We start from the raw sequence: 20,818 nt of genomic DNA, 5'->3' as shown, positions 1-20,818 counted from the left end.
GAAATGGTAAGGTGAAAACCTTATTGGAGAAGGTTTAAAGAGAATGGTAGATAAGGCATCTACAGAGGATATAAGGAACTTGCTGCTGCTGTTGCTGCTGCTAAGTCGCTTCAGTCGTGTCCGACTCTGTGCGACCCCATAGACGGCAGCCCACCAGGCTCCGCCGTCCCTAGGATTCTCCAGGCAAGAACACTGGAGTGGGTTGCCATTTCCTTCTCCAGTGCATGAAAGGGAAAAGTGAAGTGAAGTCGCTCAGTCATGTCCAACTCCTAGCGACCCCATGGGTCTGCAGCCTACCAGGCTCCTCTGTCCATGGGATTTTCCAGGCAAGAGTACTGGAGTGGGGTGCCATTGCCTTCTCCGATAAGGAACTTAAGCTTTGCTAAATATAGAGCAAAGAAATAGGGAGTCAATTGTTACGGGAAATAGGATCAAGAGAAAGGTTTGTGGTGGGAGAAAGTGCATATTTGTATGCTGGTGGGAATTATTTGGGGAATATCCCTCAAACTTTAAGATGTAGGAAAGAGAAGAGGGTTGCTGAAGTGGCATTCTTGAGTAGGATAGAGGCGGTGGAATCTATTCAGGAATGGCTTTCCAAAGGAGCACGGATGGTTCATCTATAGGAGAAGGCCACATGGACAGAGAAGGTAGGTGCAGGTGCAAAAGAATGGTAGAGGTGTGGATTTCCCTGGTGGCACCGTGGGTAAAAATCTGCCTGCCAATACAGGGGACATGGGTTCGATCCCTGCTCTGGGAAGATTCCACGTCCCATGGGGCAACTACTGAGCCTGTGTGCTACAACTATTGAAGCTCAAGTTCCTAGAGCCTGTGCTCTTGCAACAAGAAAAGCCATTGCAATGAGAGGCCTAAGCACAGCCACGAAGCATAGCCCCTACTCACTGCAATTAGAGAAAGCCCGTGCAAAGCAACAAAGACCCAGTGCAGGCAAATATAAAAATAATAAATAAAATTATAAACAAAAAAGACTGGTAGGTGTGGAGACAGTCTAGGGGAGTGCTCTTCTGATTGCTTCCGTCTTCTCAGTGAAGCAGGAAGCAACTGAGAAAGAGTATGAGGATGAAGGAGGAGCAATAGGAGTTGAGGGATAAAAGTGGTGTGAAATAATTGCCTAGAAGGGTGAGTGAGTCAGGAATGTACCCAATACTAAGGACTGCAGAGAAAACTGAAGTTTAGAGAAGCTTACCCAGGGTCACGGAGCAGAGGTTCTAAAACTGTGTCTGCAGACCGCAGAACTCAGGAATTCTGTGAACTTGGAAAGGGGAAAATTACACCCTTCATTTTCACTAACCTTAATAAAATGTAACATCTCCTTCAGTTATGAATGTAGGCACAAACCATTTGTACTGGCAGTAATGATGTTCTCACAAAGAGAAATGAGAAGTATTTTCATTTCATATCACACTTATTAGAGAGATATCTAAACCCCATTTGCACTCATCATCACTTTATAATTATAATTGTTATTACCATTACAATTCTTATTGCCTCAGTCTTTTATATTATGCATTGATAAAAATGCAGTTACTATACCAGAAACATTTTAATATTTTGATAATTATATATGAATATAATCATTTATACTATTTATGATCCCATGTAGTCTTAATTTTTTAATTGTGGCAAAATACACATAACAAAATTTACCATCTTCCCCATTTTTAGAGACACTTTATTTTGTTTATTTATTTTTTGATGCCTGGACAGGGACATGAACCCTGGACCCTCACATCTTCACCATTTTTAAATGTACAGCTCAGTAGTGTTAATAGTACAGTAGTGTTAGTAGCAGGGCTTCCTAAGGGCTCAGTGGTAAAGAAACTGCCTGTCAAAACAGGTAGAAAACCTGTGCCTGGAGACACAGGTTTGACTCCTGGGTCAGGAAGATCCCCTGGAAGAGGAAATGGCAACCCACTCCAGTATTTTTGACTGGAAAATCCTATGGACAGAGGAGCCTGGCAAGTTACAGTCCATGGGGTCACAAGGAGTCGGACATGACTTAGCAACTGTGTGCACACACAGTGTTAGTTGTACAGAGCTTGCACATTGCTGTGCAACCAATCTTCAGAACTATTTTCACCTTGTAAAACTGAAACTCTGTACTTATTAAACAAGAACTCTTCATTTCCCCCTCCTCCCAGTTCCCACCAACAGAAAGTCCCTCATCCTTCCTGTTTCACTGAATGTGACTACTCTAGATATCTCTTAAGGGCAGTCATATAGTATTTGTCTTTTTGTGACTGGCTTATTTCACTTTGCATAATGTCTTCGAGGTTCATCCATATTGTAGCATCTGTCAGGATTTCCTTCCCTTTTAAGGCTGAGTACAATTCCATTGTATGTATATCCCACATTTTCCTTGCCCATTAATCTGTCAATAGACATCTGGGTTGCTTCTTATTGTTTGGCTATTGTGAATAATGCTGCTATGAATATGAATATACAGATACCTTGAGTGTATTTTAAAAAATATTTTATTTTATTTTTGGCTGTGCTGCATCTTCATTGCTGCCCTTGGGCTTTCTCTAGTTGCGAAGAGTGGGGGCTTCTCTTTAGTTGTGGTGTGTGGGCTTCTGCTTGGGGTGGCTTTTCTTGTTGCAGATCACAGGCTCTAGGGTGCTCAGTAGTTGTGGCACATGGCTTTAGTTGCTCCACAGCATGTGGAATCTTCTCGAAGCAGGTATTGAACCCATGTTCCCACCATTGGCAGGAGGATTCTTAACCATTGGACCACCATGGAAGTCCCCCATTGGTGTATTTTAAAACCTTTTTTTAGAAGGGATTCTTAAGCTTTACTAGACTGCTTTTTTGCCTAATTTTCTGGGCTATTTCTTCAACTTTTATCTTCCAACTCTTCTATCATATTTTTAATTTCCAAGAGCTGTTTATTCTCTGAATTATTTTTCTCTAGCTTCCCTGTTTTTGTTCAATATCCTCCTCATTTCTAAGGTTACTAATTATAGTCCCCTCTCCCCCCACTTTTTTTTTGTTCCTGGAATTGTTTCTAATCCTCTGAGAGCTTACTTTCTGTTTCTGTTTTGCTTTGACCTATTTTTATGTTGAGTGATTTCTTCAGTGCTTGCTGATCCTCAGCTATCTACTCATCTCTGCTGCTGCTAAGTCGCTTCAGTCGTGTCCGACTCTGTGCGACCCCATAGACGGCAGCCCACCAGGCTCTGCCATCCCTAGGATTCTCCAGGCAAGAATACTGGAGTGGGTTGCCATTTCCTTCTCCAGTGCATGAAAGGGAAAAGTTAAAGTGAAGTCGCTCAGTCGTGTCCGACTCTTAGCGACCCCATGGACTATAGCCTACCAGGTTCCTCCGTCCATGGGATTTTCCAGGCAAGAGAACTGGAGTGGGGTGCCATTGCCTACTCATCTCTACACGGCACTAAAATCTAACTAGAAGTTTAGTATGCATGGAAAGGACTGGTTGCACTTTACAATAAACTTACTGGATCATTTCATTATGTGATCTCTCCAATTAATCTATTTATTCAAGATTTTCCCCATCTCAGGGCCTTGGCATATGATATTTCTATTGTTTGTATATTGCTTAAAAAGTATTTGGAGGAAGTAACAGAAATCTGACTCAAGACACTTTACTCAAAAAAACAAATATGGTGGTTTTCATAGCAGGAAGTTCACAGAGAGAACAAATGTTACAGTTGATTTATTCAGTGGCCCAAGAGCATTATCAAGGACCCAATTTCCTTTTGCCACTCACTTTGCTTCAACTTAAGGATTGTGCTTCAAAGTCAAAGAAGCCAAAGGCAGTTAAGGGCTATGTGAATGAATTCTTATTCAAGTCAATAAGAGCTCCACAATGGAACAAAAGTCCTTCCCTTTGGTCTTGTTACCAAAAGCTAGGCCTCTCTGTACACTGGTGGCAAATCAAATCCTGGAGACAGGTCTTCCCTCATAGTTCAGTGGTAAAAAATCCCTCTGCAATGCAGGAGATGCTAGGTCAGGAAGATCCCTTGGAGAAAGAAATGGCAACCCGCTCCAGTAATCTTGCCTGGGAAATTCCATGGGCAGAGGAGCCTGGCAGGCTACAAGGGGTTGCAAAAGAGTCACATATGACTGAGTGACTTAAAAAACGGTAACAACAACAAAAACAAATCTTGGAGACAGAGTTTGGGGGTTGATTTTGTAGATCTTTTTTTCTTCTCTTGTATTTCTTGACTTATAAACCCCTTTAACAGGACATAGAGTTTTGGATGCAGCAGAAAAGGATAGCCTTATGTAATGCACTGGGCTTCTGCCTTGATGTGTCTCCATCCCAGAGAAGTTGATGAGGGTTTTTAAAACAGTGGGTCAAAGGTGGGGTCTGACAAGATTAGGGTGTGAGCAGGGTTTTCACTCCTTTAATATCCTCTCAGGTGGTTGATCTCCTAATCTTTTTTAAAAAATCTATTTATTGTTGACTGTGGTGGGTCTTCATTACTGGGTGGGCTTTTCTCTAGTGAGGCAGGGTTCTGGGCTTTGTGGTTTCAGCAGGTGGACTCAATAGTTGCAACTCCCAGGCTCTGGAGCACAAGCTCAATAGTTGTGGTGAATGTGCCTAGGCGCTCCGAGGCACCTGGGATCTTCCTGGATCAGGGATTGAATCTGTGTCTCCTGCATCAGCATGTGGATTCTTTTACCACTGAGCCACCAGGGAAGCCCCTCAATCTCCTAATCTTATGAGCTTCTCTAGTCCCTTTAATCTTGCCTCAGGTGGTTTCTCGGCTTCTCCTCCCTCAATTCTCAAGTGTTCCAAACACAGAGGCTAGGCTCGAGTCTTGCCTACAAAAAATGGGGAACAGAAAGTCTTCCATCTTTGGGAGCCCCACAGGGCTCTGCTTGGTTTCACTCTGATCAGACCTATTTAGGTCACATGCTAACTCCTGAACCAATAACTGTCACCAGATGAATACCATGCATGGTTTAGGGGGGATTCCTGAGCCAATCAATGCTAAGAGTGATGAATTTACTTTGATTGACTTAGCGATTCAGTTCCACCCTTGGAACTTAGGGAGGAAGGAAAGAAGTTCCTAAAACTACTGCTCTTCCTTGTGAAAGGAGGGATGTTAGAAATGTTAGGGATTCAGCTGCATGGCTGGAACCCTCTTCTACTTTTCCTACAACTGGCTCCAGGCCTCAGTTTAAAAGCGACCATAGGGAATTCCTTGGTGATTCAGTGGTTAGGACTCCATGCTCTTGACTTCTGGAGAAGGCAATGGCACCCCACTCCAGTACTCTTGCCTGGAAAATCCCATGGACAGAGGAGCCTGGTAGGCTGCAGTCCATGGGGTCGCTAAGAGTCAGACATGACTGAGCGACTTCACTTTCACTTTTCACTTTCATGCATTGGAGAAGGAAATGGCAACCCACTCCAGTGTTCTTGCCTGGAGAATCCCAGCGACAGGGGAGCCTGGTGGGCTGCCATCTATGGGGTCGCACAGAGTCGGACACAACTGAAGCGACTTAGCAGCAGCAGAAGCAGCAGCTCTAACTGCAGAGGCCCCAGGTTTGGTCCCTGGTTGGGAAACTAAGATCTCATAAGCTGCGTGGCACAGCCAAAAAAAAAAAAAAGTCAACACAGAAGTGGGTTTTTCCCATTATTCTTTGTCCTTACACTTTTGTTTCTCTTTTAACACTTAAAGTAAGCTGTAATTTCATATTGTTTGGTTTGGCTACTTGTAAATTGTTAAGTCTCCTCCACTAAAGTGTTGGGCTACCCTGGTGGCTCAGACAGTAAAAATCTGCCTGCAATGTAGGAGACCTGCGTTTGATCCCTGAGTCGGGAAGATCTGGAGAAGGGAAAGGGCTACCCGCTCCAGTATTCTTGCTTGGAGAATTCCATGAAGAATTTGAACCCAGGAATCAATAGTATCTTCCTCTCTAACTGAATCTCCAAATATATATATATGTATGTATATATATATATAAATATTTCCTTTTATTTACTTATTTGGCTCTATCGGGTCTTAGGTGTGGCACACAGGCTCTTTGATCTTCATTGTGGCACGAGGCATCTTTAGGGATGTCACACAAACTCTTAGTTGTGGCGTGTAGGATCTAGGTTGTGAGTTCAGTCTTAGCCTCTTGGACCACCAGGGCAATTTCTCCAAAAATATATTTTGAAGCTGCACACTTTTGCCATTTCTGCTGCCACCATTTTAGCCCAAGTGACTATCTTCTGTGCCCTGATGTAATGGATATCTTTTATCTGCCTAGCATCCTCCTTTTCTGGGGAGCGAACTCTCTTTGATAAACCTGTTCCTTCCTCATACTAACCAAATGGTTAGCAGAACCAAATGGTTCTGCTGGGGGCTGCTCTCATTATAATCTGCCTCACAACCACCTCCCCTCTACAAAGGTGGGCACCTAAAGCATCAGAGCTCTGAACTGCAGTTTTAAACACTGAATTTAAAGGAAGAGACTCAGGACTTCTCTCTTGCACATGGTGTGAAATTTGAGGGCAGGGACCAGTTGTAGCCATTATCTATCATGTCAAGGGATCTGGATCTGAGAAAACAAGAGCAAAAATAAGAGATGGGGAGGCATCCCCCTGTTATTGGTTTCAGTTTCCCCTACAATCATCCACATTGCAGCCCATGCCCTAGTTTGGTTATGTAAACCAACAAATTCCCCTTTCTGCCTAAATTGGTCTGAACTTCATTTCAATGATCTGTTACCCAATTAGGCCTAGCATCCTGGATGTCTGTGAGAGCCTCCTGACAGGTCTCCTCATTTCCATTTATCTGTTCTAATCCACTCTCCTCCCACAGAGTGATCTCTTCAAAAAAAATTTACATCCTAATGAATATCAGGGGCTGGGTTAAACTCTCAGCCTCACCCTTTACTATCTGTGCTTCCTTGGGAAAGTTATTTAACCTGACTGTGCCAAAATTTCTAAATCAGTAGAAAGGGGATAATGACACCTCAAAAGGTCATTGTAAGGTCCAAATAAGAAAAGTATACTTAATATACTTAATAAGCACTCACTTAATGTTAGCTAGTAGTGGTATTAGCAGTAGTGACTCAGATCATATCACTACCCTGCCTACTTCCTGACCTAGTTTCATACCATGCTCACCAGGCATCAGTTGGCTTGCCTATTACTTGCCTATACTATCTATCACCTATCAACTAACCCAGGTGGCATTAGTGGTAAAGAACCCGCCCCCCAATGCAGGAGACATAAGATATATGGGTTTACACAGGTTCAATCCCTGAGTTGGCATGCAACTAGCTCCAGTATTCTTGTCTGGAGAATCCCATGGACAAAGAAGCCCGATGGGCTATGGTCCACAGGGTCGCAAAGAATCGAACACAACTGAAGCAACTTAGCACGCATGCATGCATACTTATATGTGTATTATATGTAGAGAGAGAGCTTCTTCTTTTTCTCTATACTATATATTCCATGGAGTTTGGTGATAAATATGTTTTGTTCATCACTGTAAACCTAGTAACTAATACAATAGATGGTACATCCTTGGTGCATAACACAATGAATATTTGTTTAAAGAATAAGTGACTTCTTTGGCAACTCCAGGAAAAGTTAGATTGGAAGGAGTTGTGGCAATCAGCCTAGGTTTTGTTAGGATTGGAAATAGACTCTTGCACAAGGGGATAGTGTTGGGTGAGTTAAATAAGAGGAGACTGGTCACAGGGTTGTTCTACTCTCTCTCTGCTGGAGCTGATAAAGAGGTGGCATGTGCCAAGAGAGAAATTGCTTCCTCATCCTGCACTATTTCACTCATCCTTGGCTAGCTAGGCTTTCTCCATGGGTCTGGCTCTGTAGTCTCTCTAAATGCAAGGGGACCATGGGAACCTGGGGCTAGCAAACCAGAGAGTCCAAATTCTTTTTTTTTTTTTTTGCCACAAGGTGTGTTTTATTTTCATTAATCATACAAATAATTTTCTATAATATTCCAGGGCAAACCGGAGAAATTTGGCAGTCCGATTGAAAGGTCCCCTTCAGAGACCCGCGGGCCGGTGGCGACGGCACGGAGTGCCCGGGTTCACAGTGCAGCTTGTCGCTCATGTACATCTTGCAGGTAGCTCTTCCTCCACATCACGGCTAGGGTCTCCAAGATGATGCGGTGGAGAATCCTCCAGGTTCGCAGGAAACTTCACTTTGCTTGTAGTCTCTCTAAATGCAAGGGGACCATGGGAACCTGGGGCTAGGAAACCAGAGAGTCCAAATTCTTTTTGTGAACCGTGGTCAGTCTGTGGCTCTAGGTCTGCAATGCTGGGTCTATCCTTGAAGTCCAGTTTCCTCATCTACTCACTGTATACGTGGGATCCTTAAATCCCACCTCACCTCTTTCTCTGCTTCAGAGCCTTGGATCTCCATTTCCTCTAAGTTAGTCCCTAACTCTCAACTCCAACTCCCATCCTGAGTTAAAGTGGAAGTACTCTCTCTACCCTCTGACCGTTGGTCAGTGACCATAGTTCTTCACCCCATGGGCCTCTCCTCCTGACATAGCAGCTGGCTCTCCATGAGCCAATGATCCAAGAGAGAGAGGAAAGCAAAAGTCACTATGTCTTTTAGCATCAGAAGTGATGAATCACCAGATGCCAAGTTTTTTTTTTTTTAATTTACTAAAGAAATATGAATTTTGCATTATATCCTGCATTTGAAATTGATACAGGGAGTTCCCTGGTGGTCTTGGGGTAGGATTTGGTGCTTTCAGCCCAGGTTCAATCCCTGGTCAGGGAACTGAAATCCCCACAAGCCCTGCAGGGCAGCACAACTTCCGCCCTCCGAATACAAAAGTTTCAAGTAATAAATAGTAGTAGTTCAGGTGATACCTGGGTATGGCAAAAATTGTGAGGACAGTACTGAATGAGGTTTATTGCCTCCCTCCCCGGCCCAGTTTTATGTTGAGAGAGAAGACAGTTTGTAGTTCTAGCCTCATCTTGGTTTTACTGTGGGCATTAGCTGGAGAGGATAGGTTGAAATTTACAACTAATCCTCTCCTGTGAGATTTCCTAAGCATTTCTCTTTTATCCAGAGAAGGAAATGACAACCCACTCCAGTACTCTTGCCTAGAGAATCCCATGGACAGAAGAGCCTGGCTAGCCCCAGTGCATGGGGTCGCAGAGCGGGACACGACTGAGCAACTAACACACTTCTCCTTTATCCAGTGAATTCCTCACGACTGGTGCGGAGTCTTGTAGACCTATTAGTGAATCTGGGAATGAGGGGGAAATCCAAGCTTCCCGCCCCATTCAACTGCCAATTAAAAACCAGGTGTTGCTGGTAGATATAGTATAATGGGGGAAATGCCAAAGGAGAAATGAACATAGTATGTGCATTTCCCAGTTTCTTGAATCCCTGATACAAGGCCACAGTCTGTGACTTTGGGGTCCTCAAATACTTCCAAGCTACATATTTAAAGCTTCTGTGGGCATACGAGCAGGGCCAAGATTTTTGTACATACTGGCTGCTGCTGCTGCTGCTGCGTCGCTCCTGTCGTGTCCGACTCTGTGCGACCCCACAGACAGCAGCGCACCAGGCTCCGCCATCCCTGGGATTCTCCAGGCAAGAATACTGGAGTGGGTTGCCATTTCCTTCTCCAGTGCATGAACGGGAAAAGTGAAAGTGAAGTCGCTCAGTCGTGTCCGACATAGTGGATGTGGCCGCAAATTTCTATACTGGAGTTTGAGATGGGCGAACAATATGTTGGAAGGGAGTTTGTTAAGTTGTTCTGGTACGTGATTTTGTGCACTCAACTATTCAAATAGGTGGCTAGTTGGGAAGGATCCTAAGTAATACCGGCGTTTTGTTCCAGTCTTGGTAACAGCACCAGTCGGACCATCTCAGTCCCCGCGAAGCCTCCCCACTCTGTTCCCCCAGCGTTCCCTCTGGGTGAGTTTGTGTCCCAAACCGTCCCCGTATGAGGTCACTCTGCCAGGTCACGTGCCGGAGCCCGCGGGAGTGCCACATCGCCAGCCGCACCCCTCCACTTCCCCCCGCCCCGACCCTGGTCACGAGACCTGGCCTACTTTCCCTCCACTGGACCGAAAGACTTGCTCGGAAAGCCCCGCCCCACGCAGCGTGCTCGGCCTGCAAACCTCCCCCTCTCGTCCGCCGGAGTTCCAGCGTGGCCCGCGGCCACATGTGTTTCTTCCTGACCAATAGGAATCGGCGCCCGGGCGCGAAGGGGCGGGGAGGAAAAGACGACTTCGTTACGTTGCGAGAAAGGGGCGGGGCCTGTAACGTCGTACTGAACGAGGGGACGCAACGGAGGCAGGCCGGAGCCGCTGCCGTCGCCATGACCCGTGAGCATTCAGACCCTCTCTCGTTGCCCTTTTCTCCCCCTTTACCCTGAACACGACTGCCGAACCTCGGCATTGACCTCCTCTTGGCTTCCCCAGGGAGACCTTTCTCTGGGAGCGCTTTTTAGCCACCCTCACACTTGGAGCCCGGAAATCGGCCCTTTGCCCACCGCCACTTCTTGAGAACCTTCCCCCCCAGCACCCCCGCTCCTCGGCAGGCAAAGGCCCTCCTTGATTCTTGGGAAGAGTTGCGCGCCTGTGATAGACCCAGAGCCCCCTACTCCGGATCCTTGCCCATCCCCCACAGAGACCCACACCGTCTGCAGACACCGCCACTACCTGTCTGGGTCCTCATGCTGTCCCGAAATTCGAAACACGACTCCAGCATGCTACTCAGAACCGTCCTCTGTCCACTTTCCAGTTTGACCTGCTCCTTGGCAGCTCCCTCCCCTCGCCGAATCTGCAGCCCAGGCCCCGAAACGGGCCTGTGCCGGCGCCCCGGGAATGAAGTGTGGGAGCCTACTGGTGTCTGGTGAGGGGAGAGGGTCGCCGGTGTGTGGCTGGAAAGGCCCTCGCGTCTCACCTTTTATTTTTTTTCTCTAGGCGGTAACCAGCGTGAGCTCGCCCGCCAGAAGAATATGAAAAAGCAGAGCGACTCGGTTAAGGGAAAGCGCCGAGATGACGGGCTTTCTGCTGCCGCCCGCAAGCAGAGGTAGCCCCAGGGAGGGGAGGGGAGGGGAGGGTGAGACCTGGGTTTAGACCGAGGGTTGTACCTGGAAGAGTTAGCTCTGAGCTTACATCTGGACTAGCCGTGAGGGGCAGAGTGCATTGTTTCCTCTAGGGTTTTATTCCTCTCACCCTCTAAATTGTTAGTTCACAGCGTTACAGGAAGGGACTGGGACGGGTGCTGCCCTCGGTCTGGTTTCTGAGTGCCCCCGGGTCTGACCTTAAGGGCAAGGGCAGGGAGTTTCACATTTCAAATGCAGTAGTGGTTATGACAGCCCGGTACTTTTTGGCCCTCCTTGCTGTTCATTTGCCCTCCCTTCTCCCAACCTTCTCACTGGTGTGGCGGGGTGTGGTACTTGGCACAGAATAGCCTTGGGTCTGGGTGGCCAGACTTCTGACCCCTTGGGCAACAGCCAGATAGAGACTGATTGCCTTTTGAGCCTCAGCTCTCTTCCTCTTGTTCTCCTAGGGTGGGAATACAGTAGCCATATGCTGAATTTTGTCCCATCCACTTCCATCTTATCCTTTGTGCCCTTCATCCCCCTGCATCTTGTGCTTTTTGCCCTCTGGTACCTCCCAGTGCCCCATCATCTCTACCCCTAGGGACTCGGAGATCATGCAGCAGAAGCAGAAAAAGGCAAACGAGAAGAAGGAGGAACCCAAGTAGCTTTGTGGCTTCGTGTCCAACCCTCTTGCCCTTCGCCTGTGTGCCTGGAGCCAGTCCCATCACGCTCGCGTTTTCTCCTGTAGTGCTCACAGGTCCCAGCACCGATGGCATTCCCTTTGCCCTGAGTCTGCAGCGGGTCCCTTTTGTGCTTCCTACCCCTCAGGTAGCCTCTCTCCCCCTGGGCCACTCCTGGGGGTGAGGGGGTTACCCCTTCCCAGTGTTTTTTATTCCTGTGGGGCTCACCCCAAAGTATTAAAAGTAGCTTTGTAATTCCTTGAGCGCCTGGTTTGACTGGGGATTTGGGGGATGGGGATGGAGGAATGACTGCCCTTTTCCACCAAAAGGGAAGGGAATTTCATACTCTAAAAGGTTGTGGATATGTAGGCTAAGTTTAAACATCACAGAAAAATTCTTTATTGTACTGCAACAGACAGGTATTGGGTATGTGGTAGAGAAATCCCCTAAGAGCCGTAGAGACTTCTTTTTTGTGGTTTTTGTCCCCCACTCAGACCTGGAACATCATCCTAAGGATGGGGTTGAGGTCCTGAGAAGGAAGGCTGCAAGACCTCAATTTATGCTCCTTTTTCCTCATTCTTTCTCAGTTTGTTCGTATGCTTGAAAGTTGGCCCAGACCCTGCTGTTGACGGAGTTCCCATGGTTAGCTGCTCTCAAGTGTTCACATTCTCTTCTGTCATTCCTCATGGAATGAGGGTAGATTTTGTCTTCCCATTTCCTTTGACCTCAACATCAGGATTAAAACTTAGGGTAGTCTCTGTGTGCCTTTCTTCCTATGTCCTGGTTTGTTCTAGGGTTCTGAGCTTCTTACATCCCTGTACCCAGGGGTGGACTCCTGTTTTCCTTTTTATTGCCAAAGGCAGAGCCAAGTAAGTCTTTGGTCCCCTTTGGTCTTTCCCTGCCCCCATCTCTACCATGAGAGCCAGGAAGGAGCTGGTGCCACACTGTCTGCTGGGTTAGCAGTGATTCCTGCGCTGCTGACTTGGAATCAGGCTCTTGAGCTGGGTTGAAGAAGTAACGGTAGCTCCAGTGAGTCAGATACTCTGCCCAGGGTGTTAGGGTGTGTGTGGGCACTTTTTTTAAGTCAGACATATTACTGACTTCAGCTTAAAGGGGGTAACTTCCCATTGTGTCTTTGAGGAATCGGTTGGGCTGGACAGCTCCTGTGAGTTAAGACTAGGGGTACACATTCAAGGGAACTCCATTTTGTTAAAAGTACCTAGATTGGCTGTTTGTCATTTGGCAATACTGACACGATGACAATGTCGCCTGAAGATAGGATGCTGGGGATCCGGGGTTGGGGACCAAAAGAATGGTGCTAGTAGCAGCCCCAGATAGAGGAGTACACAGGCCCAGCATGAGGCAACCTTGACCCAGAAGGTAGCCCAGCTACCTGTGGTGAAGGTCTTTTCCAGCTCTGCTCCCTCATAGCTGTGGAACCAAAGTCTCTGGTTAGAGAATCTACAGGGCCGTGACTTTCAGAGCTTAGAGCTATCCTACTGCCCCACCAAAGAATATGGTAGACTCGTGTGTCTTGGGAGAACTCAGGACTGGCCTTGAAGTGCTCTTTTCCCTAAAACAACTAGGTTTTTGGAAGAGTATCCCAGGCTCCCCTCCATCCTACCTGAACCAGTTGGTGAGGGTAACCATGACATAAAGTGATGCAAGGAAGAAGACGAAGTGGAAGGCAGAATAGCTATAGGAAAGCTGCTGGACTTGCATTAGAGGAGCTGGCGAGGTCTCTTGGTCAGCTGGCCTTGCAGCCACACCTCTTGGCCCTGGAGAGAGGAAAAGAACTGCTGGTAGCAGAGCTGCTGAAACACCTGTTCCCTCCCCCAGCCTCTTTCATGAAGGCACTCGCACTCTGGCATTCTGCAGAAATCGACACTTACGGATCCTCACTTGACACTCACCTTCCTCTGGCTCCACTGTTTCAGGGCAGCAGAAACAGAGTGAGGGCTTCTGTAAAATGAAAGGCAGCATGTTTTGGAAAAAGAATGTCTGGGTAATAGTATAGCAAACTCCTCCTCTTTAAAAAGATTGGTGTGGTGTGACAAGTGGAGGCACACCTGGGTTCAAATTCTAGCTCCAGTATATGACTGGCTATGGGAATTTTGGTAAGATGTTTAACCTTCTGTGCCTCAATTTCTCCATTTGTAAAATGGAGCAAACACCTACCTCACAGGGTTGTTGTGAGGATTAAATTAAATGAGATTGTGTATGTAAAGTATCTAGCACAGTGCCTAGCATATTGTGGGTACTCAATAAAAGGTAACAGCAGCTAGAATCTGAGCATTTTGGGTAGAGGTTGATAGGATGTGTGTGTGTGTTGCTATGTGTGAGGGGGGAGGGGTATTGGGGATATTGAGCTATCTATCCTCACCTGGAACTCATAGCTGTAAACCTTGACAATCCACAAGGGCCCAAATACCTCAGCCAGGTAAGAAGCCTCGTTGCTGAGAAGAGACGGTTCTCAAGTTCATACAGTCAAATAGCAGGAGGGTTATCTGACAACATTGACTGCCAGCTGGTCCATATTAGTAACTCAGGAGGGTAGTGAGCCCCTAAAGCCCCTTTCCCCCAAAAATTCTGAAATTTTTTTCATGTGAGGGCCCTGAAATCTTTTGTGCTTTTAAAGTTTCTCAAGTCACTTCCCCTGTCCCCTTCGTCTCATACAGATCATCTGACGGGTGCTATTCTTAGAAACTGTTTTTGTTCATGGGGAGCTTTCCTCTTACCTTCCTTTAAAAGTTGAAATAAACCATGGCCCTAGACTATCTCCTAGCCATCCCTGTCCTTGTGAGCATCCTCCCTTCTCACACCTTTCCCTTGACACTTCTACGCACCAAGCAAAAAGCACGCAAGCATACATGATGCCAGCACTGATCATTGCCAGAGAAGTATCTGGTGTGTGGGATTCCATTTTACTCAGGCCAGGCAGGCACAGAGTGTGATTCTGTCCTTGAAGGATTACTGAGAAAGGGCAAGGCAACAGAAGAGAAAGATGATGAGAACAAAGACCTAGGTATTTGGCAGGAGCAAAAAAGGCTTTAGCATGGGTAAACCTTGTTAAGAATCCAGGTCCTTTCCTTACCCCTCTCTGGAGGACGGCTGGACAGCGCAGAGAATGTCAGGTACATGATATAGCAGCTGATGATAGAGGCTTGTAGAAGGCCAGAGCGAGGTTGCTCTGGGGAGAAAGGAAATCATTGCTTTAGCCTACTGGGTACTAATTTCCTTCACTCCTACCCTCACCTGTGCTTCTGTCACCCCACCCTTTGGAGGAAGCAGAGAACTAGTTGAGATTAGGGAGGCAAATGAAATTGGCTATCTGGGCTTCCCTGGTGGCTCCATGGTAAAAACAGTCTGCCAAGGGAAAATCTCATGGACAGAGGAGCCTGGTGGGCTGCGGTCCATAGAGTTGCAAAGGGGTTGTAGAGAGAGATGACTGAAGTGACTAAATACAGTGGAATTTGCTATACTAAAGGCCCCCCAAATCTTTAATGCTGTAAGGCATGTACCCACTGAGGCGGATGCAGGGAGCGATGGAGAGGAAGGAGAGGAGGCCACAGAAACAAAGGTGCAGACTAAGCAGCATCTTGTTGAGCAGGCAGCCAGCTGGGTGCGTGTAGTGGTGGAACAGGAGCGCGGCTGCTGCGCCTGCCATGCTGTAGAATCCTAGGGTGGTCAGCAGCACAGCGAGGAGCCAGCGGCAGTCTTGGGCTGCACCTGTTTGCCTAAGGGTGGGAGGTGGGCAGTGGTTTGGGGCTCCAACTCTTGTTTTTACCCATTATCAGCTACTCCCCCTCTCCTAAAAGACTGGTGAGACTTGTCTATCCCACGTGGCCTACAGCTGTCATATTCCTGAGTTTTTCCATACTGCTTAATTGGAAGCTTGGGGATCATCAACCTGTCATGTCCTTTGCCCAACCTGACTGGGTCTAGTAATGTCAGACGGATTCCCCAGGAAGCCTTCAGGGTTATGTGCTCCTTACCAGTTCTTGTTCCAGGAATGAGCAAAAGCGGTAATAAGCACCAACTGCAGCAGGATGAATGTGAAGCCGCCACATATGCCAACGTAATGCCAGGCTGCAAGTGAGGCACCAGTAGGAAAATGTAACTGATCATATCATTACTCCTGGTCCTCTTCCTACCTTTTTTTTTCGGCTGTGCTGCGAGGCTTGTGGGTTCTTAGTTCCCCAAACAGAGATTAGATGCGCATCCCTTGCATTGGAAGTGTGGAGTCTTAACCACTAGACTGCCAGGGAAGATTTTTTTCTTAGAAAATCTTTTAGCTTACACCTGCTGATCAGGATGAAATAGAACGTACCTGGAAAGAGATGCTCATCAGGGATGCAGAAGGCAACAGCACAGAGACCTAGCAGGAACAGCAGCTTGAGGAGCCAGAAACTGGTTAAGAGGGAAAGAAAACGACTCAGAAGAATAGGCAAAGGAGAAAGCAGAACTATAGGAAACGGGAGAAGAGAGAACTAAGTAGAGGAAGGGAGGAACCAGTCCTATGTGAGAGGGGCTGGAGACAGGCTGATCACAGCCTATTCCAAATTCTGACTCTGATACCTAAATAACATCTGGACAGTGTTCTATAGTTGACAGAGGGTTTGCATATAGTAACTCCACTGTTATCTCCATTTCAGAAAACTAGAAGATCAAAGAGGGTAAGTGTGGCTTGTGGTTACACAGCAAGTATAGTGGAAGCAGGGACTTAAACCTGTTCTCTGTCTTTTTACAGTGCTATGACTTCATCTGGAAATTTCCTTTACTCAGCTTGTGTCTACTTCCCTCCCTGTCCTCTCCCCACCCAAAGAGTACACACAGACCTATTATGTAGCTGTGCTCTGAGGCTGGTGTGGGAGTGGACGTCGATCAGCAGCACAGCCTGCAGCAGGTGGAAGGTGGCAGTTCCTGCACATACTCGGTATACAGCCCCCGAGCCGCTGAGCACTGGGCAGTGAGAGTGGCCAAACAGATGGGCACACAGCCCTGAGGGCATCTGGATCTGGAGGGAAGGTACATGTGAGAAATGGCTGGGCAAGTCGTCATGCACAGAGAAGTACCTACTCATGGTTATGTCCACTCATCTGTCCCCTACCCTCAACCCAAATCTCGTCTACCTCAGACTTTCTCCTTTTATCCTTTCCCACTGCAGCCCAGCCTCCTCCCACCATACCCCATGTGCCTTGCCCCAGACTCTTTCCACCACTGTCCTTGACAGCAGGAGGCAGCAGACTGCTGAGGTCCCCACGTGGAGGAGGATGTAGAACAGGCGGCTACAGGGAGACTCTCTGAGAGGGGGCCACCTAGAAGGGCAGCAGCAGGTACAGGGAACAGGCCCACAGCAGGACACCTGAGGGTAGAGCAGATGCAGGGCAGCAAGGTAGAGATTTGCTGAGGATAGGCTTACATTAGTACATTTGTGAGGTGAACCCATGAGGCTGAATTCCAAAATTTCCCCCTTCCTCTCTTCTCTCCTTTCATTTAGGAATTCTCAGACTGTCTGGTTCCAGGCTATTTAGGATTGCCTTCCACTGACATCAGGTAGAGCTTTCATCATAAGAGCTTAACATAACTGGCAGAACTTCCTAAGACCCTGTCACATCTGGCTTCTAATCTTTCCCAGGACCTAAACATCTGGTACTAGGAACGTGGGAGGAGGGGTTTAGTGATCAGTAGTCTTAGACGCAAAGAAGCAGAAGGGCCTCAGCAGTAAATGGCAGGTCTGCCATGTTTACCAGCTCCCGTGGGTCTTCCTCCCCAACTTCAGCCACCATTCCCTTCCCTTTGTCAGACAGCTCTTGCTCCGGAGAGTTCTCTGCCCACGTACCCTCTCACCTGATAGAAGGGAGGACTCACTATGACACTGTTGACTCCCCTGCGTTGCGGTGCCAGGCGGAGGGAGGTGTTGAGACTTGTGACCGCTTTTGCACCCACCATCCTTATCCCAGGGATTAGGCCTAGGTCCACCAGATGGAAGGCAGATGAGAAAGCAGCTTTCTTTCGTCCTCAGCCCACTGGACTCCTGCTATCTCGGCTGTTCACTCAGTTTAAGGCAGAATGGGGAGGGATACAGGAAAAGAACACCGACTCCCCCGGGTCGTGGAAAATGCAGATATCCCTGTGAAACTACTTTCTTCCCAGGGCCCTTGGGCTACTCAGGCTGTTCTCCCTAGATTAGTGAGCAGTTTGTCTATCTGGTCTGTAGATTAGCATTCTTAATTGGTTTAGGATTAGACGTCATTCATCTTGATCAGAGTTCCTTGGGGTGTGTGGGCTGGACCTAGTTGAAGAAAGGCTAGGATGGTCTGGAGTGGTGACGGGTTAGGTCTGGGACACGGCCTGGCAGAAAACACTACAAGCCCGAAAGGAAGTCTGAGAGCAGAACCGCTTTCCTTGCTGAAGCTTCTAGAACCAGCGCACTAAAGAAGGTGCGGCCCAGGGCCAGCCCCGCCTCCCCCCCACCCAGCGGAAGTTGCGAGGCAGTTGCCGGAAGTCCTTCTAAGGCGGGGCCGGGCCTGTGGGGCTGCGCGGTAGGATCGATATGGCGACGGAGGGGGACGTGGAGCTGGAGTTGGAGACAGAGACGAGCGGTCCGGAGCGGCCTCCAGAGAAGCCACGGAAGCATGACAGTGGTGCGGCGGACCTGGAGCGAGTCACCGACTATGCGGAAGAGAAGGAGATCCAGAGTTCCAATCTGGAGACGGTGAGGTTGGCCGGGCAGCGTGTCTGGGCGGGATGAGAGCAGACAGGGCTCGGAGGCCGAAACTGCAAGCCTGATTCCAGGAGGGGTCCGCATCCCGATTGTGGGAGGAGGCAAGAGGGAAACAACCGTCATTGGGACCCTCCGCTTGAGAAAAGGAGCTTGATGGAGATCGAGTTTAAAACGGGTCTCAGGTGCCCAGAATTGAGCTAAACGTAGGCCCGGGTTCCTGGTACCCTCGTTATTGTGAATCCACACCTCACTCGCTTGTTACTGGTATTTTAGATTGTTAGGAATTGTGAGTAGCAGAGCAGTAACTAGAGCTGTCTTTCCCATAGGCCATGTCCGTGATTGGAGATAGACGGTCCCGGGAGCAGAAAGCCAAACAGGAGCGGTAGGTCTTAGCTACCCGCCCCATTCAACCCCAGACAGAAAAAAACCATCGTTAGGCTTTTGTACTTCGTACCGTTTTTCAACTCTATCACCAATTTCTGCGGGCCTAAGATTTACAACGTTACTGGTTTGTTGGTGGAAGGAAAGGCCTCCTGGCAACACCTCCCTGCTATAAATATTCCAGGGGATGGGGTGGGATGGGATGTTACGCGAGGTAGTGGGAGTCCTTTTGTATTTTCAGTCAACAATGTTTATCAAGTCATTTATTTGTAAGGCACAACTGGGAGTGATCCTTTCTGGGAGTTTATGGTGGAGGTAGAAAACGAGGACTAAAGTACCTGAATATTTGCAGGGAGAAGGAACTGGCAAAAGTCACCATCAAGAAGGAAGATCTGGAGCTGATAGTGAGTAGTAATGCCTAACTACTGTGTGGGTGGGGAATATGTCTTTTGTTTCCTGAAACAAGTGGAGTACTCACGTTTTGCTGGCACCTTATTGCCCAGGAGGAGACTTGGGTAAAATCGGTGATCCTTTTCCTGCAGATGACAGAGATGGAGATCTCCAGAGCAGCTGCAGAACGGAGCTTGAGGGAACACATGGGCAACGTGGTGGAAGCTCTTATTGCCCTAACCAACTGATTTGGGTTTTCTCAGACCCACTGGATTAACTTATTTCAATAAAGATGTCTTTTTTTTTTAAGTTGCAGTTTTATCACTTTGGACCAAGTATAATATATATCATATTTAATTTTATTGTGGGAACATCTTGGAGTATAACCCTTAATGAACCTATGTTGAGGATTAGTGTAGAAGAGTACCTCATGTTCAGATGTTAGGTAGCAGACCAGGCTCATTCATATGACTAATTCTCGGCAATATTCAAGGTGCACTTAGCGGCTCAGTAAAGTTTACCCCATGGCATGTGTCTCTAGGGTAGCTCACCAATAGCTGAAAGGCCAGCACCTGTCTAGGAGCCACTGTATACAGATATAAGTCACCAATTCAGTTCATAAGCCACTGTGAGTTACAGTTCAGGTACTGAAGTGGGAACATGGTTAACTACAATAAGAAATTGTCAAAGGTTATGTCTTAGAATTAACTTATGAAAAGATTTTGATTTAATTGATTTAATATTTTAATTCTGAACCACAGCACTTACACCTTAAGATTCCATTTTCTAACCTAGCGAGAAAGCAGTTTAAAAGTTGATCAAGTTTGGCCAAGTCACCCTTGCTAAGCTTCTGTTTCCTCAGCTGTAAAATGATACATATCTGACAGATTGTTTTAAGAAGTGATGAGCAGGTGAGTAGCTCTTATTTTCACTTTGGCTCTAGGATAATTCTTAGATTGTATCTCCTGGCACATACACAACAGTGACTTATATACATCTTTGTGTTTATTACTTCATAGTAATTATTTGCACTCATATTTTTATCCTAGGACATTTAAGGATTTATGAATGTTTCTCCTAGTGGGGCATTTAAAGATTGTGAAAAGACCTTGCCCTTCTCATTTTTAAATGCAATATAGAGGTAAGTCTTCCCACTGGTTATTATGTCATTATTTACAACCCCTGCTACTGCTGCTGCTAAGTCACGGCAGCCCACTAGGCTCCCCTGTCCCTGGGATTCTCCAGGCAGGAACACTGGAGTGGGTTGCCATTTCCTTCTCCAATGCATGAAAGTGAAAAGTGAAAGTGAAGTCGCTCAGTCGTGTCCAACTCTTAGCGACCCCATGGACTGCAACCCTCCAGGCTCCTCTGTCCATGGGATTTTCCAGGCAAGAGGACTGGAATGGGGTGCCATTGCCTTCTCCGTTACAACCCCTAGACCTCCTAATACTCTGCCAATATGCAGGGTGGTTATGTAGTACATACTGAATGAAAACTTTAACTCTGCCAGTGATATCCAGCATGATGTTACTACATTGCAGCTCAAGAGCAGTGCCCTCCTTGGTACATGAGCCAGGCAAGATGATACTAGTGTGCTGCTTGGATTCGGTGTTTTG

The 20,818-nt window shown here is 47.3% G+C and overlaps 3 protein-coding genes and 1 long non-coding RNA gene across 6 annotated transcripts; 2 read left to right on the top strand and 2 right to left on the bottom strand.

The window, feature by feature from the left end:
* Positions 1 to 7,874: 7,874 nt before the first annotated feature.
* On the bottom strand, positions 7,875 to 9,935 carry LOC145528985 (uncharacterized). The gene is made up of 2 exons (XR_014070827.1): positions 9,794 to 9,935; positions 7,875 to 8,195 (listed from the first exon to the last, which is right to left on the bottom strand). It is a non-coding gene; the product is annotated as an uncharacterized LOC145528985 (long non-coding RNA).
* A 306-nt stretch (positions 9,936 to 10,241) lies between these two features.
* On the top strand, positions 10,242 to 13,991 carry SERF2 (small EDRK-rich factor 2). Of its 2 annotated transcripts, none has more exons than XM_081548313.1 (3): positions 10,242 to 10,299; positions 10,900 to 11,008; positions 11,626 to 13,991. In XM_081548313.1, exons 1-3 carry the CDS (start codon positions 10,293 to 10,295, stop codon positions 11,687 to 11,689), a joined length of 180 nt encoding a protein of 59 aa, XP_081404439.1. In that variant the 5' UTR covers positions 10,242 to 10,292; the 3' UTR covers positions 11,690 to 13,991. The 2 variants fall into 2 exon arrangements, with proteins under 2 accessions (XP_081404439.1, XP_081404438.1); XM_081548312.1 differs by having other exon boundaries at positions 11,603 to 13,991.
* SERINC4 (serine incorporator 4) lies at positions 12,080 to 18,162 on the bottom strand. Its single transcript, XM_081548309.1, has 12 exons — positions 17,555 to 18,162; positions 16,893 to 17,069; positions 16,543 to 16,721; positions 16,035 to 16,114; positions 15,700 to 15,793; positions 15,230 to 15,441; positions 14,799 to 14,894; positions 14,551 to 14,677; positions 14,088 to 14,160; positions 13,618 to 13,666; positions 13,329 to 13,482; positions 12,080 to 13,135 (listed from the first exon to the last, which is right to left on the bottom strand). The coding sequence occupies exons 1-12, from the start codon at positions 17,654 to 17,656 to the stop codon at positions 12,940 to 12,942; spliced, it is 1,539 nt and encodes a 512-aa protein (XP_081404435.1). The 5' UTR covers positions 17,657 to 18,162; the 3' UTR covers positions 12,080 to 12,939.
* Positions 18,163 to 18,238: 76 nt separating this feature from the next.
* On the top strand, positions 18,239 to 19,511 carry HYPK (huntingtin interacting protein K). Of its 2 annotated transcripts, XM_081548314.1 has the most exons (4): positions 18,239 to 18,422; positions 18,758 to 18,813; positions 19,165 to 19,216; positions 19,355 to 19,511. In XM_081548314.1, the coding sequence occupies exons 1-4, from the start codon at positions 18,261 to 18,263 to the stop codon at positions 19,448 to 19,450; spliced, it is 366 nt and encodes a 121-aa protein (XP_081404440.1). In that variant the 5' UTR covers positions 18,239 to 18,260; the 3' UTR covers positions 19,451 to 19,511. The 2 variants fall into 2 exon arrangements, with proteins under 2 accessions (XP_081404440.1, XP_081404441.1); XM_081548315.1 differs by lacking the exons at positions 18,758 to 18,813; positions 19,355 to 19,511 and having other exon boundaries at positions 19,165 to 19,224.
* The last annotated feature ends 1,307 nt before the right edge of the window (positions 19,512 to 20,818 follow it).

The sequence above is a fragment of the Giraffa tippelskirchi genome, chromosome 12 (genome assembly GCF_054371585.1).
Source record: "Giraffa tippelskirchi isolate mGirTip1 chromosome 12, T2T-mGirTip1v1.2.pri, whole genome shotgun sequence".
Lineage (NCBI taxonomy): Eukaryota > Metazoa > Chordata > Mammalia > Artiodactyla > Giraffidae > Giraffa > Giraffa tippelskirchi.
The sequence above is the reverse complement of the archived record's forward strand: the minus strand, read 5'-3'. Positions and strand labels throughout refer to the sequence as shown.

Excerpts from the sequence above, each read along its gene's own strand:
- SERF2 (XM_081548312.1), top strand. Across the intron at positions 11,009-11,602 it reads GCTGCCGCCCGCAAGCAGAG|TGCCCCATCATCTCTACCCC; the intron begins GTAGCCCCAGGG and ends GGTACCTCCCAG.
- SERINC4 (XM_081548309.1), bottom strand. The coding sequence starts at position 17,656 with ATGGTGGGTGCAAAAGCGGTCACAAGTCTCAACACCTCCCTCCGCCTG. Across the intron at positions 15,794-16,034 it reads TGATGAGCATCTCTTTCCAG|CCTGGCATTACGTTGGCATA; the intron begins GTACGTTCTATT and ends CCTCACTTGCAG. Across the intron at positions 13,136-13,328 it reads ACCCTCACCAACTGGTTCAG|CTATGAGGGAGCAGAGCTGG; the intron begins GTAGGATGGAGG and ends TTGGTTCCACAG.
- HYPK (XM_081548314.1), top strand. The coding sequence starts at position 18,261 with ATGGCGACGGAGGGGGACGTGGAGCTGGAGTTGGAGACAGAGACGAGC. Across the intron at positions 18,423-18,757 it reads AGAGTTCCAATCTGGAGACG|GCCATGTCCGTGATTGGAGA; the intron begins GTGAGGTTGGCC and ends TCTTTCCCATAG. Across the intron at positions 18,814-19,164 it reads CAGAAAGCCAAACAGGAGCG|GGAGAAGGAACTGGCAAAAG; the intron begins GTAGGTCTTAGC and ends GAATATTTGCAG.